At 43.0% G+C, this 15,497-nt stretch overlaps 1 protein-coding gene across 1 annotated transcript in view; it reads right to left on the bottom strand.

The window, feature by feature from the left end:
- LOC138362905 (AP-3 complex subunit beta-1-like) overlaps positions 1-8,689 on the bottom strand; it is a 63,231-nt gene extending 54,542 nt beyond the window's left edge. The window contains exon 1 of the mRNA XM_069321482.1: positions 8,308-8,689. Coding sequence (XP_069177583.1) covers positions 8,308-8,689 — 382 coding nt within the window. The remainder of the gene's footprint in view (positions 1-8,307) is intronic.
- Positions 8,690-15,497: the final 6,808 nt, after the last annotated feature.

The raw sequence follows: 15,497 nt of genomic DNA, 5'->3' as shown, positions 1-15,497 counted from the left end.
CACAGATATCAATGGTTTCCAACAGAGGAATATTAGTAAAAAGTGATTCAACATCGAAACTGGCCATTATAGTTGGGAACTCAAAATTTAAAGAGGAAAGTTCTTTTACAAAATCCTGAGAATTTCTCACAGTAAATTCATTATGCGTTAATGGTTCTAATAATGGAACCAGAAACTTAGCCAGTTTATAATTAAAAGTGCTAATCGCTGATAAAATAGGACGAATCGGTATACCTGTTTTATGAACTTTAGGTAACCCATATAAGATGCCAGGCTTAGAGCCAGTTGCAAGTAATTTAGTATAATCGAAAAGAGAGTCTTTCAAACTTCTTAAAACTCTATTCAGTTTATCCTCACATTTCAAAATATACGAGAATGGGTCTATATCAACCAACGTAAATTTAGAGGGGTCTTCTAACAACCTTTCAACCTTATTCACATACTCTAACTTGTCCAAAACCACTATACCCCTACCTTTATCTGGCCTGGTAATGCAAATACTCCTATCGTTCTTTAAGCCATTAATACACTCCAATTTCCTTTTGTCAAAAGGAGGTAATGTAGATCTATATTTACTAAAGTCATTATAGACTTCATGTGCTAAGGAGGAAACAGTACTGATGATATTGGTCCAACTATAATTTGTACCAGTCCTTAGGGTACAAGTTTTCAATGTGTTGCATAACCGCTCAAAACCTAAAAAAAATGATAAACAAATTTAAGTTTTTTACACGTCAACCCGAAGTCTAACCCTAGAGAGAGAAGTTCTTTCTCAATGGGAGACAGAACTCTCTTTGAAAAATTGAAAACCACCTTATCAGGGTCCACCGAATTAAATGAAGGTATACCCAAGTTACGCAATTTCTTCTCGTGAATAAGTCTACATTTTTCAACCCTTTTTTCATTATAATTTTCATATTTACATTTTAAAGATGCAAAATCAACCCAGGAAACCAAGATCTTGAATTTCTCCAAGTTCACGTGCAATTCACTTTTCAGCTTATTTACCCGCTTCTGCTTTTCAGATATTTCAAAGTCCAACAATCTTAATAACCAAGAATTATATTCACTTGTCAACGCAAATTTGTCGGAATACACTTTAAACCTGAGGAATCTTGGGACCAAACGATGCGCCTTACAGGTTTGTAGAAATTCCAAATCCAAGTGAGCCTTCTTAACTGCGAAATCCACTTTCTCTATTCTTCTGTATAACGTAACTGTAGGTCTTCCATATCGTTTTAATAAAATATTTATGATCGATGTTCCCTTCGGGAATCTTAATTTTAAGATGAATAGGAAAACCAGGGATATACTGAACAACTTGTATCAGAATCTTTACTTTAAAAAACATAACGTTTCGAATACTTCTCGTATTCATCATCAGATCTAAAAGAAAAATTATATAATTGATAGGCAATTATATTCAGTATGAGTTCTTTGTTTACCAGCTATTTGATTGTGAATTGTGTTTTTTCTTTTAGATCTGATGATGAATACAAGAAGTATTCGAAACGTTATGTTTTATATTAAATTACCATTTTATGGCAGTATTAGCTTTTCTGTAAGGAGTCGTTTGAGGAGACTGTTGCAGCAGTGTTATCCTCAAGTAGACTTTAGATTTATTTTTGTCAACACAAATACCATAGGCTCTTATTTTAAATTTAAAGATAAAGTGCCTACCCGCTTGTGCTCAAATGTCGTATATATGTATAATTGTTCCAGCTGTAATGCTGGATATGTCGGGAGTTCCATTCGGAACTTTAAGATTAGGATACTTGAGCACCGGGGATTATCTTTTAGGACTGGATTACCATTGTCTAAACCAGCATTTTCGGAGATTAGAAACCATTGTTATGAGTTTGATCATTCTCTGCTGGAATCTGATTTTAAAATTCTGGACACTTGTATGAATGGCCAGTCAGATTTGAGAGTAATGGAATCCTTATATATAAAGGAGCTGCGGCCTCTGTTAAATAGCTACCTTTCAGCTGTTCAATTGTACACTGTATAGTGCACAGTAGGCCCTGTAATTTGATTTTTAGTTTATTTTGGTAGTTTAATGTTGTTTAGTTTACCATGTCTTTGCCCTTTCTTACTTATTTCAAGTCTTAACACTGTACATTAAAATAATCTTTTATTTAGGATATATAATACATTTTTTGGTATTTAATTTTATTTAATATTTGAGTTTTTTATAAGATTTTGGTTAGTACTTTATAATTCTCGTTTATTCTGTTTGTATTTTACATACATTTTTTGTAGATTTGTATTCATTATAAAAATATTTTTATAGTGTTTAGTATCTATGTGTTAGGTATCAAGTTTCACTTCTGATCACTTCACGTAAGTTTAATGGAATGGTTTGTTTTAGTAGTTATAAATTTCATCTTGTAGTTTAATGGATTTTAAATTAGTTTTAATATATGTGACAGTTAATAAGTTTTATTTGTATTGATCACTTTAAGTGCGCTTAAGTGTTTTGTTTTTTAAGCTTTTTCCTTTCTTTGATAGGCAATTATATTCAGTATGAGTTCTTTGTTTACCAGTTATTTGATTGTGATTTCTGTTTTTTCTTTTAGATCTGATGATGAATACGAGAAGTATTCGAAACGTTATGTTTTTTAAAGTAAAGATTCTGATACAAGATGTTCAGTATATCCCCTGGTTTTCCTATTCATCTTAAAATTAAGATTCCCGAAGGGAACATCGATCATAAATATATATATATATATATATATATATATATATATATATATATATATATATATATATATATATATATATATATATATATTAGGATATGGAAATTATATCTCTGGCGTTTAATTAAACCATACATTATTGTGATCAACACACGATTCTGTTCATTATGGAGTGAACACATCAAGTCTTGCTTAAATATTCATATAAAACGACTATATAAGAAATCATACGTTAATTCAATTAAATAAATTACAGTTCTCTATCTTGAGGTTATCTTGAGATGATTTCGGCGCTTTAGTGTCCCCGCGGCCCGGTCCTCGACCAGGCCTCCACCCCCGGAAGCAGCCCGTGACAGCTGACTAACACCCAGGTACCTATTTTACTGCTAGGTAACAGGGGCATGGGGTGAAAGAAACTCTGCCCATTGTTTCTCGCCGGCGCCTGGGATCGAACCCATGACCACAGGATCACAAGTCCCGCGTGCTGTCTGCTCGGCCGACCGGCTCCCTAAAGTAAAACTCCCTAAAGTCTATCAGTACTTTTGTAAAATATTTTTCAAACGCGGAAAATATATATTAAAATTCTAGCTGAACCCAGCCACGTGTTGCTGTGGCTCAGCAACGCATGTGTATTGGTGAGCTGCAGCAACCTTTCTCTGTCTCCCAGTCCTCTCCACCCCCCCCACCACCCTCCCCTCGTCATCCCAACCATTCCTCACTCCCCCGTTCCCTCATCCTCCCAACCATTCCCCATTTCCCTGACCCCTCGTCCTCCCCACCATTACCCCCACCCGATTCCATTGTCCATCCCACCATCCCCCACTCCAGCATCCCCTCGTCCTCTAAACCATTCCCCACTCCACCGTCCCTCGTCCTCCCCACCATCTCCCACTTCCCCCGTCCCCTCGTCCTCCCCATTATTTCTCCCACCCCTGCTCCCTCGTCCTTACCCTGTCCCCTTGTCCTCCACACCATTACCCCCTTCCCCTGTCTCCTCGTTCTTCCCACAATCCCCTACTCCCTCATCCGATGCATTCCCAAATGATCTGATGTTCCCATCAGGAAATTGGGAACATCAAATGATCTGATGTTCCCTTTACTGAAATATAAGAAAAAAAATAAAAAACGAAATGAAATAAATAAAAAATAACAAAATAGAATATACTAATGAAATGAAAGGTATGGTAAACAACACAGCTCAATTCCAACGCAATGTTACACAAAATAATTAAATTAATTAAAAATAAATCGAAATCTATGAAAATTCAATTTATCAATGAAATCGTAAACATTGAAATGGAATCGTAACATATTTAGTACAGCGTGTTATGCTCTTCCGTGCAAAAGATGATGCTATTTCTTAAAAAAAGAATGTTTTTACCTGTCACAGGTGTGGCATGTATTCTTATACTCACAAAATGAACGGTAAGGTAAACAACACAGCTCAATTCCAATGTAATGTCACATAAAAAAATTAAATAAAATTAAAAATAAATATAAATCTATGAAAAATTAATTTGGCAATGCAATCGTAAACACTGAAATGGAATTGTAACATATTTAGTATAGTGAGTGTTGCTCTTTCGAGCAACAGATGGCGCTATTTAAAAAAAAACGTTTTTTCCTGTCACAGGTGAGGCATATATATAGTTGGTATATAAAAACATGCTCCTATTCGAATGCAACGTTGTGTCAAAATTTCAAAGCAATCGGTTTTGAGGTTTCGAAGATTTCCCTCACATGAAAAACACAGGTTTTTTTAAACATGTTTTTTTTTCCGTCAAAGACGCGACATCTATATAGTATGTATATAAAAACCCGCTCGGATGCGAATGGAACGTTGTGTGAAAATTGTAAAACAATTGGTGAAGAACTTTCGAAGATTAGATAGTTTTCAACAAACTAGGATTTACATTTTTATTTATATAGATAAACAAAATTAATTGTATGCAGTTAATTTTTTTCTATTTGATTATGAAACGTGTATATTGATTACTTGCAGTTCATTGTTTGTTCTCGCACTTTGATACAAATTCTAGTAAGTAAAAAGGGGTAATAAATGTTGTTAAGGCCTTCACACAAGACAACGGAAAGAGTACTAAAGAAGAAAATATGAGAAGCATGGACAACTTAACTCACTTTGATCAAACTGATCAAAAAGATTTGACAAGGATATAATTTGATGAATTGACTATTTTAGTATCGAATTCTAAAAAAAATATGTAATGACAAGGTCCATGTAAGCAATTCAGTGACACAATGAACTTATTTGACTGAATTTCGTGGAAACAGACAAATGAGCGCCTGGAATGGCGAGAAAGTGGCAGTTCCCAGGTGGTACCAGTGACGAAACCACATACATGTGGACCAGAATGTGTCGAACGTAATTCCGAAATCATTAGATATACTCCTTGACCTAATCTGGAATCGTTATAAAATAAATAACGCGTGATGGAAGGATTAATATGGATGGCTTGCAGTGCTAATTAGGTCCCTAAACTAGTTGAAAACACGGTTAATGAATTCATCCTTCAATGGGAAGGATGCAGCACACTCCTTTGCTTCGGGACAGTGAGCACCAAGCTGGACCACAACTTTTCAGGAAGATCTAGAGTGAATATACAATTAACTACATGTTTCTGGAGGAACTTCATCCACTGACAGGAAAGCACAGCTGGTGTTTTACTTGTCAAGGACGTACACCATCCATTGTCACCTGGATCTAATTAGAGAGAATCTTTGATCTGCAAAATGACCCAAAGTTTTAACTTGGACTTGAGCCTTCACACTCCAGCTCTCCGGTATGAGGTGAGCAGCACTCAGACTCACCCTTGAGAGATAGTCAACCTTTGATGAGGTTGAGTGTCAACCTCAGTCACTCTCGAGGGTCCTCAGTTACATGCTCACCCCAATACTGCTAATTCCAACGGAAGTACTGAAGAATTGGTTTCCTGAATTAAGTGACCCGTTTAATACTGGTCACAATACTCGTGTAAGTGTATCATTTAAGCTTACATTTTATTATTTAAAATTTACACAATACTTGTGTAAGTTTATTATATAAACAAAATGATGAAACCTGCTTCTTTTTTCAAGGAACTGTTAAACAATGTTGAAGACAATGTTAAACAGCACCGTGATGACCAAACCACACATCAGAAAATTCAGAAACGAAGACATTTCGGTGAGCCCCGGACCACTACCAAGTCCGGTAATCGAAGTGGAGTGAAAGAGACATAAATAAGGCAAGAAAGTGAGACGCAAAGTAAGAAGCATGTAAGAGAAAGCAATATGTAAGGGCAAGATGAAAGGTAAGAATACAAATAATATGAAAGGTTAGAAAATGACTTTGAAAGGTATGAGTAAGATGAAGGTAAGATTTAGGATGAAGGTAAGAATAAGATGAAAGGAAAGAATAAGATAAAATGATACAATGAGAGAATCGGATATAGTAAGGGTGGATAAGAAGTTATTATAAAAAAATTCAAACTGCAAGAGGTCAAATGGTAAATAGATAAAACTTAATAACACACGAGATGGAAGGAAAAGAGTGGACAGAGGGCGGCAAAGCTTAAGTCAGATCACGTGGGTCAAAAAGATGAGAACATTTAAGTATGTACTGTGAAAAAATCAACACTAAACAAGCCAGAACTAAGGTTCGTTTTGGGTACGTTGTGTATCAGAGCAGAGTCGACAAGATAGCGTCTGGGAAGTGAGAAGGCAGAAAAGATTATGTTAGAAGAAGACCAATCTATAGGATGATTAGAGTCCCTAACGTGACAGACGGGAGCATTGTTTGTGTCTGCAGACTTAACACTTCTTTTCTGTTCCTTACGTTTGTCCTGTAGAGTACTGCCAAATTCACTAAAGCATTGGAGAAGAGAAGACAAACAGTAAATAGAGTAGACACCAACAGCACTGGAAGCAAGAGGAAGAGTGTGAATGTCTATCGTTTGAATGAAAGATGTTTGAAATATTTTTCTAATGACTGGAAGTAAGGATATTGACGTTGTTTCCAAATGTTCTGCTTTTCCTTAAGTGGACAGCTAAAACCCTGATATTAACACTATATTCCATCATTCAAGTGCTAATACAGATCTCTCCCTGCGTTCAGATCATACTTACTAACAGTATCAAAACAAAGAAAGCACAGTGAAAATAACTAATTTATCAACAAACTGCGCCACTGTTACGTGTTTATATCACATTCTCCACATACATTGTCTTCTTTTGAACCCTTCTAATGGGAGAAACACACAACAGTAACAAATGTACTGATAGGCGTCACTCTCCCCAGAGTATCCCCAGGGAGTGAGAGCCATCGATTTTAGGTCCCAAGACGCAGCAGGTCAGGGGTCAGAGCACCACTGTCACACAACGACACAACAGAAATAATATTTTTCTTCTTTTAAACATTAAACTAATCGTGAGGACACCTGGCACAGGCAAGCTGAGTGAGGGAGCCCTGTTGCTACGACGGCTCGTCAAGGCTCGTTCACTGTTACTTCCCTCACCTGCATTATAGGATTGGTTAGTTGTTTGTCAGACGTGGCTGAGTGAGGGTAATTGTCCACAACTCTTGGCTTCGTATCGTCAAGTTGCTTCTGTATTGCTATAGTGAAGGGCAAGTCAAAGTCTCGCTCCAGCAGGGCCGGACTTCAGTTCCCCGTGGGCAGAGTACTTCCTGTAGTCAGATGGTGACTACATGATGAGGCGGCATACTCTAAAACTGGCCTCACGTAGGCAGTGTAAAGCGCCCTAAATACCTCCTTACTTAGGTTTCTGAATGATGGTCTAACTATTGCCAGTGTAGAGTACGCTGCTGTCGTTATCCTATTTATATGTGCTTCAGGAGATAGATTAGGTGTTACGTCCACGCCCAGGTCTCTTTCTTGCTTCGTCACAGGTAGGCAGTTCCCTTTCATTGTGTACTGTTCCTTTGGTTTCCAATCTCTTAATCCCATTTCCATAACTTTACATTTGCTCGTGTTGAACTCCAGTAGCCATTTCTGTGATCATCTCTGCAACCTACTCAGGTTCTCTTGGAGGATCCTGCAATCCTCATCTGTCACAACTCTTCTCATCAACTTTGCGTCATCTGCGAACATCGACATATAGGACTCTACTCCTGTAAACATGTCGTTAACATATACTAGAAATGGAATTGGTCCCAGCACCGACCCTTGTGGTACTCCATTCGTCACAGTTCGCCAGTCCGATTTCTCGCCCCTCACCGTAACTCTTTGGCTCCTTGCTGTTGGGTAGTTCCTTATCCATGCTAGGACCTTTCCTCCCACCCCCGCCTGCCTCTCGAGTTTGAACAGGAGTCTCATGTGTGGTACTGTATCAAAGGTTTTTTGGCAGTCCAGAAATATGCAGTGTGCCCAACCATCTCTGTTATGTCTTATCCTCGTTATTTTATCATAGAATTCCAAAAGGTTTGTTAGGCACGATTTCCCTTTCCAGAACCCATGTTGATGTTTGTTCACAAACCTAACGTACTCCAGGTGTGCAACCAGTCGTAGCCTAATTATTCTTTCCAGTATTTTACAGGGGATGTTTGTCGGTGATACGGGTCTATAGTTAAGTGCCTCCTCCCTATCACCTTTCTTGAAGATCGGCACGACATTTGCCTTCTTCCAGCAACTGGGTAATTCTCCTGATATAAGTGACTCATTAAAGATCATTGCCAGAGGCACGCTGAGGGCCTGCGCTGCTCCTTTTAGTATCCACGGTGATTCTTTGTCTGGTCCAACTGCTTTAGTTGCTTCCTGTGTTGTCAACTGTTGCATTACCTCCTTTGCTGTCACCTCTATATCTAATAGTCTTTCATCTAGGGTAATCTCTTCTAACAATGGGAGCTGTTCAGGCTCGGTAGTGAATAATCCATGGAAACTGGTATTCAGAGCCTCGCACATTTCCTTGTCACTTTCAGTACATGCCCTCTCTGTTTTCCTTAGTCTTGTCACTTGATCGTTCACCGACATTTTTCTTCTTATATGGCTGTGTAGTAACTTAGGTTGTGCTTTTTATTTGATCGCAATATCCCTCATAGTCCCTCTCCGATGTTCGTCGTATGTTAATGTAATCGTTCCTAGATCTGTTGCAGCTGATCCTGTTGTCATCTTTCCTTTGTCTTCTGTACTTCCTCCACTCCCGCCTACTGGCCATTTTTGCTTCCTGACATTGTCTATTAAACCATGGGTTATTATATTCCTTCTTATTTTTTCCCTTTACTGTTGGTATAAATCTTTCTTCGGGCTCCTGGCATTTCTGTATGACTAGGTCCATCATATCTTGGACTGTTTTTCCTCTAATTTCTTCCTCCCACTACACTTCACCCAGATAGTCCCTTATCCTCCTATAGTCCCCTTTCTTGTAGTCAACTCTAATTTTCCCTGATCTCTTGTCCGATGGTCACAAGTCTGAATTCCATCATGTAGTCAAAGACTAAGACACAATGGTCGCTGACCCCTAGAGGTATTTCGTGCTCCAAATTCTCAATGTCTTCTACGTTCTGGGTGAAAATCAGGTCTAATAGGCTCGGTGCATCTCCTCCTCTTTCCCTTGTGTCTTCCTACACATGTTGTGTTAGGAAATTCCTGTCTATAGCATCTACTAACTTCGCCCCCCTTCCCCCCGTTTTCGTCCCCTCCATGGGGATTCCTTGATTCCCAATTTATCTCTCTCTGATTTAGGTCCCCCATGACCAGCAGTTTCGCTCTCATTCTGTGGGCTAGTGTTGCTGCCTTCTGCAGTTCATCTATGCATGCCTTGTTGTTGTCATCATACTCCTGCCTGGGTCTTCTACTGTTTGGAGGGGGATTGTAGATTACCAAGATCACAATCTTTCTCCCATCTACTGTCAGAGTTCCATGTATGAAGCTTGTGCTCTCATTGGTAACCCGATTTCCCAGGTCTTCAAACTTCCATTTCTGCTTTATTAGGAGTGCCACTCCCTCTCCCTGTCTCTTTGTCCTCTCTTTTCTTATCCCCTGGTACCCCTCTGGAAAGATTGCATCTGAGATCATGTCATTTATTTTAGTTTCCACTATTGCAACCATGTCAGGATCTGCCTCACTCACTCTTTCTTTTATCTCGTCTGCTTTATTAGATACCCCATCAGCATTGGTGTACCAAACCTTGAGATTCTTCATGGAAACTCTTTTACTAGATTTTGCCCTTTTTCTGGGGGTTTGGTGGATGCCTGGGGGGATCCGGTGGGGTGTCTTGGGGATTCAGGGGGTTGTCTGGGGGGATCCGGGGGGGTGTCTGGGGGGATCCGGGAGGTGTCTGGGGGATCCAAGGGGTGTCTAGGGGAATCTGGGGGTGTCTGGGGGGATCCCGGGGGCGTCTTGGGGATCCAGGGGGTGTCTGGGGGGATCCGGGGGTGTCTGGGGGGATCTGGGGGGTGTCTTGGGGGATCCAGGGGGTGTCTGGGGGGATCCGGGGGGGGTGTCTGGGGGGATCCGGGGGGGATCTGGGGGGATCCGGGGGGGTCTGGGGGGATCCGGGGATGTTTGGGGGGATCCGGGGGTGTCTGGGGGGATCGGGGGGTGTCTGGGGGGATCCGGGGGGTGTCTGGGGGATCCAGGGGGTGTCTGGGTGGATCCAAGGGGTGTCTAGGGGAATCCGGGGTGTCTGGGGGGATCCCGGGGGCGTCTTGGGGATCCCGGGGGCGTCTTGGGGATCCAGGGGGTGTCTGGGAGGATCCGGGGGTGTCTGGGGGGATCTGGGGGGTGTCTTGGGGGATCCAAGGGGTGTCTGGGGGGATCCGGGGAGGGGGGTGTCTGGGGGGATCCGGGGGGATCTGGGGGGATCCGGGGGAGGGGGTCTGGGGGGATCCGGGGATGTTTAGAGGGATCCGGGGGTGTCTGGGGGGATCGGGGGGTGTCTGGGGGGATCCGGGGGGTGTCTGTGGGGATCCAGGGGGTGTCTGGGAGGATCCAAGGGGTATCTGGGGGAATCTGGAGGGATCCGGGGGGTGTCTTGGGGAATCCAGGGGGGTGTTTGTGGGAATCCGGGGGGGTATTTGGGGGGTTCGGGGGTGTCTGGGGATCCGGGGGGTCTGAGGGGATCCGGGGGGTGTCTGGGGGGTCGGGGGGATCCGGGGGGATCCGAGGGGGTGTCTTGGGGGATCCGAGGGTAGGTGTTGGCATTGGGGCAGAAGGGGGGAAGAAGGAAATGGAGGAAGAGGTTGGGGGGTCCCACAGTCACTCCACTGGCGGGGGGGGGTCATGTGCCACCCTCGTAAGGGAGGGCGTCACATGGAAGGAGAGGGGATGAAGAGGGATGAGGGCTAGGTGGGTTTTGGGGGTTGAGGGGATGAGGGCTAGGTGGGTTTTGGGGGTTGAGGGGATGAGGGCTAGGTGGGTTTTGGGGGTTGAGGGGATGAGGGCTAGGTGGGTTTTGGGGGTTGAGGGGATGAGGGCTGGGTGTGTTTTGGGGGTTGAGGGGATGAGGGCTGGGCAGGTTTTGGGGGTTGAGGGGATGAGGGCTGGGCGGGTTTTGGGGGTTGAGGGGATGAGGGCTAGGTGGGTTTTGGGGGTTGAGGGGATGAGGGCTAGGTAGGTTTTGGGGGTTGAGGGGATGAGGGCTGGGTGTGTTTTGGGGGTTGAGGGGATGAGGGCTGGGCGGGTTTTGGGGGTTGAGGGGATGAGGGCTGGGCGGGTTTTGGGGGTTGAGGGGATGAGGGCTGGGCGGGTTTTGGGGGTTGAGGGGATGAGGGCTGGGCGGGTTTTGGGGGTTGAGGGGATGAGGGCTGGGTGGGTTTTGGGGGTTGAGGGCTGGGTGGGTTTTGGGGGTTGAGGGGATGAGGGCTGGGTGGGTTTTGGGGGTTGAGGGGATGAGGGCTGGGCGGGTTTTGGGGGTTGAGGGGATGAGGGCTGGGTGTGTTTTGGGGGTTGAGGGGATGAGGGCTGGGCAGGTTTTGGGGGTTGAGGGGATGAGGGCTGGGCGGGTTTTGGGGGTTGAGGGGATGAGGGCTAGGTGGGTTTTGGGGGTTGAGGGGATGAGGGCTAGGTAGGTTTTGGGGGTTGAGGGGATGAGGCTGGGTGTGTTTTGGGGGTTGAGGGGATGAGGGCTGGGCGGGTTTTGGGGGTTGAGGGGATGAGGGCTGGGCGGGTTTTGGGGGTTGAGGGGATGAGGGCTGGGCGGGTTTTGGGGGTTGAGGGGATGAAGGCTGGGCGGGTTTTGGGGGTTGAGGGGATGAGGGCTGGGTGGGTTTTGGGGGTTGAGGGCTGGGTGGGTTTTGGGGGTTGAGGGGATGAGGGCTGGGTGGGTTTTGGGGGTTGAGGGGATGAGGGCTGGGCGGGTTTTGGGGGTTGAGGGGATGAGGAGGTCCATGGAATGTGGGATGAAGCAGATGGATTTGAATGCAGTGGGGTCAGAGGGGTCATGGGAGGTGTTGTGTGTGTTTGTGTGTACTCACCTATTTGTGCTTGCGGAAGTTGAGCTCTGGCTCTTTGGTCCTGCCTCTTAACTGTCAATCAACTGGTGTACAGGTTCCTGAGCCTATTGGGCTCTATCGTATCTACACTTGAAACTGTGTATGGAATCAGCCTCCACCATATCACTTCCTAATGCATTCCATTTGTCAACTACTCTGACACTAAAAAAAATCTTCCTAATATTTCTGTGGCTCATTTGGGCACTGAGTTTCCACCTGTGTCCCCTTGTGCGTATGCCCCTTGTATTAAATAGCCCGTGTTTATCTACCCTGTCAATTCCTCTGAGAATCTTGTACGTGGTGATCATATCCCCCCTAACTCTTCTGTCTTCTAGCAACGTGAGGTTTAATTCCCGTAGTCTCTCCTCGTAGCTCATACCTCTCAGCCCGGGTACTAGTCTGGTGGCAAACCTTTGAATTTTTTCCAGTTTGGTCCTATGCTTCCCTAGATATGGACTCCATGCTGGGGCTGCATACTCCAGGATTGGTCTGATATAGGTGGTATACAAAGTTCTGAATAATTCCTTGCACAAGTGTCTAAATGCCGTTCTTATGTTAGCCAACCTGGCATATGCCGCTGATGTTATTCTCTTGATATGGGCTTCAGGGAACAGGTCTGGCGTGATATCAACCCCCAGGTCTTTCTCTCTCGCTGGCTCGTGTAGAATTTCATCCCCCAAATGATACCTTGTAACTGGCCTTATGCTCCCTACACCTATCTTCAATACATTACATTTGCTTAGGTTAAACTCTAACAACCATTTGTTTGACCATTCCTTTAGTTTGTCTAGGTTTTCTTGAAGCCTCAAGCAGTCCTCTGTCTTTATCCTTCTCATAATTTTGGCATCGTCAGCAAACATCGAGAGGAATGAGTCTGTACCATCCGGGAGATCGTTCACATATATCAGAAAGCGGATAGGAACTAGTACAGATTCCTGTGGGACTCCACTGGTGATTTTACGTCAATCTGTAGTCTCACCCTCTCACTGTAACTCTTTACTTCCTATTCCTTAGGTATTTCCTTATCCACTGGAGCACTTTACCAGTTACTCCTGCCTGTCTCTCTAGCTTATGTACCAGCCTCTTATGGGAGACTGTATCAAAGGCTTTCCGACAGTCCAAAAAAATGCAGTCTGCCCAGCCTTGTCTTTCTTGCGTAATCTTTTTCACCTGGTCGTAGAATTCTATGAAGCCAGTAAGGCAAGATTTACCTTCCCTGAACCCATGTTGGTGCTTTGTCTCGAAGTCCCTTCTCTCCAGATGTGTTACTAGATTTTTTCTCACGATCTTCTCCATCACTTTGCATGCACACACACACATATGTGTGTGTGTGTGTGTGTGTGTGTGTGTGTGAATGTGTGACTATACATGTTGGCTTATCTATATAAGTGAATGAATGTTTCTGCAATGTATTAGGCAAATATATGTATAGAACCTTTCAAGAGCTCTCCCGCGACTCTCAGGTATGGCTCTACACCTGACAGCTGCACGAAGCCCCAGAATTTATAATGCCTTTCTTTAGTGCTGAGTTCGAGGCCTTTCACCTGCGGAAGGATTATTAAGGCCACCATTATTACTTACGTATAATTTATTCACTTTAATGACTAAAGTATACATAGCACGTATTATTTTTGTCTTGAACACAGACCAGAACTTAAACAAACTCTTAGTGTATACAGTGATAAGAAAGCTATGCTTGTCGGTGTATATCTTAGCCTGATGTATGAGAAATAGAAGTATTGAAGAATGAATAGTATACATTTCCCATCTATGTCTTGCTGTTCGCCGAGAAACTTAAAGTAATATGTTTAAGACATTTATCTCGCAAAATAATATAAATTAATGAATGTATTTACATCCTAATTAGCAGCGGAACTCGAATAAGCTAATTAAAAGAGTTATTATCCAAATATATATTTTGTATATCCTTATCATTGCTATTTAAGTTAAGTTCAAATTAAAGCTGTAAGTAAGTTTGGACAGATCTGAGGTAAGTGGTGAGCGGCACAGACGTCCCTCCTATTGTCAACTTAGGGGCAGACCACCTTAGTCCCAGGATCATCGTGCACACGTTGTTTTTGTTGTTTCAGATTTAGCTACTCAGAACGAAGTGTCCATGTAGCACGGGCTATGGTGAGCCCGTAATTGACTTCGGTTATTCGCGATAACCTTGTAACTGTGATATTTGGGTTAAAGTTTTAAATGGAGGTGGGGATTCCTCCGTTTTCCCGGTTTATTTTTCGCTTCTGTTTTAGTGCACTGGTTTTAGTCTTGTTTTAATAACATTATCTTGATGGCGAATGCAGAATGCTCACTAGTGAGTCCCATTCCTCAACGGCTTTTCTAATCATTGTAGTCGCGGTGGAATGTGCATCAAATGCAGTTGCTGTCGTTGGATTAATGTTGAGTTTGATGCGCAGGGCTTCAGTAGCTTTACATTCCAGTAAGTAGTGCAATAGTGGCGCCTCTGCTTCTGTTCCACAGATGTGACACTCTTTAACTATGGGTTCATTACCTCCCAGCGGCACTTGTAACCAAGTCTGAGTCTGAGTATGGCTACTGCAGTGTCTATGGATATATTTTTGCCAGGCTTGAAAGAGTAGTACCCAGTGGCTTGTTCGTACAATATCGCAGTGAATCTTCCTTCCGCTACGTTGGCTCTGTGGCGACTATTGATAGTTAGTATTTTCTTCTTAATTTGCTCCATAATCTGTAAAAAAACTGGAGGTATTTGAACCTGTACAACAGGTGGAGCAGTGGAAGTTTTTGCTAGTGAGTCTGCCTTTTCATTTCCATCTCTGCCAATGTGACTTGATATCCAATTTAGGGTGATTGACAGCCCTAGATTATGGGCTTCTTTTCCTGTATGTTGGATTTCTGTGAGGAGTTGTATATTATCTCTGTGCTGACTGGATAACAATGCCTGGAGCGAAGATTTAGAGTCGGTATGAATGATGACATCATGTAAATTATTCTCAATTGTATAGTTTATGGCCTCCTTCAGGGCATAAAATTCTGTTTGCAATGTTGAGCACCCACTATTCATGCTCCAGTAAGCTTCATGGTTGGTAGTGTAAACTGCTGCCCCAGCAGAACCTCTTTCTTGATCAACTGATCCGTCTGTTAAGATGTGAGTCGTTGTAGGTCTTGAAATGGTTTCCATTTGTTGTTCTGTGACTGCTTCAAGCCTCTGCGAGTCACATGCTGATTTTTTAACTGGTAATCCTTCAATGATTATCTTTAGACTTGATTCTTCCCATGGAGGAGGCTGCAGAAAGTGTTGATATGGTCTATCTTCCCCTTTGTTTTTAATGGTTCATTTCAAGTCCACTTTCTCTAGAATCTTG

The sequence above is a fragment of the Procambarus clarkii genome, chromosome 9, assembly GCF_040958095.1.
Source record: "Procambarus clarkii isolate CNS0578487 chromosome 9, FALCON_Pclarkii_2.0, whole genome shotgun sequence".
Lineage (NCBI taxonomy): Eukaryota > Metazoa > Arthropoda > Malacostraca > Decapoda > Cambaridae > Procambarus > Procambarus clarkii.
Note: the sequence above shows the minus strand (reverse complement) of the source record. Positions and strands in the feature narration are given on the sequence as shown.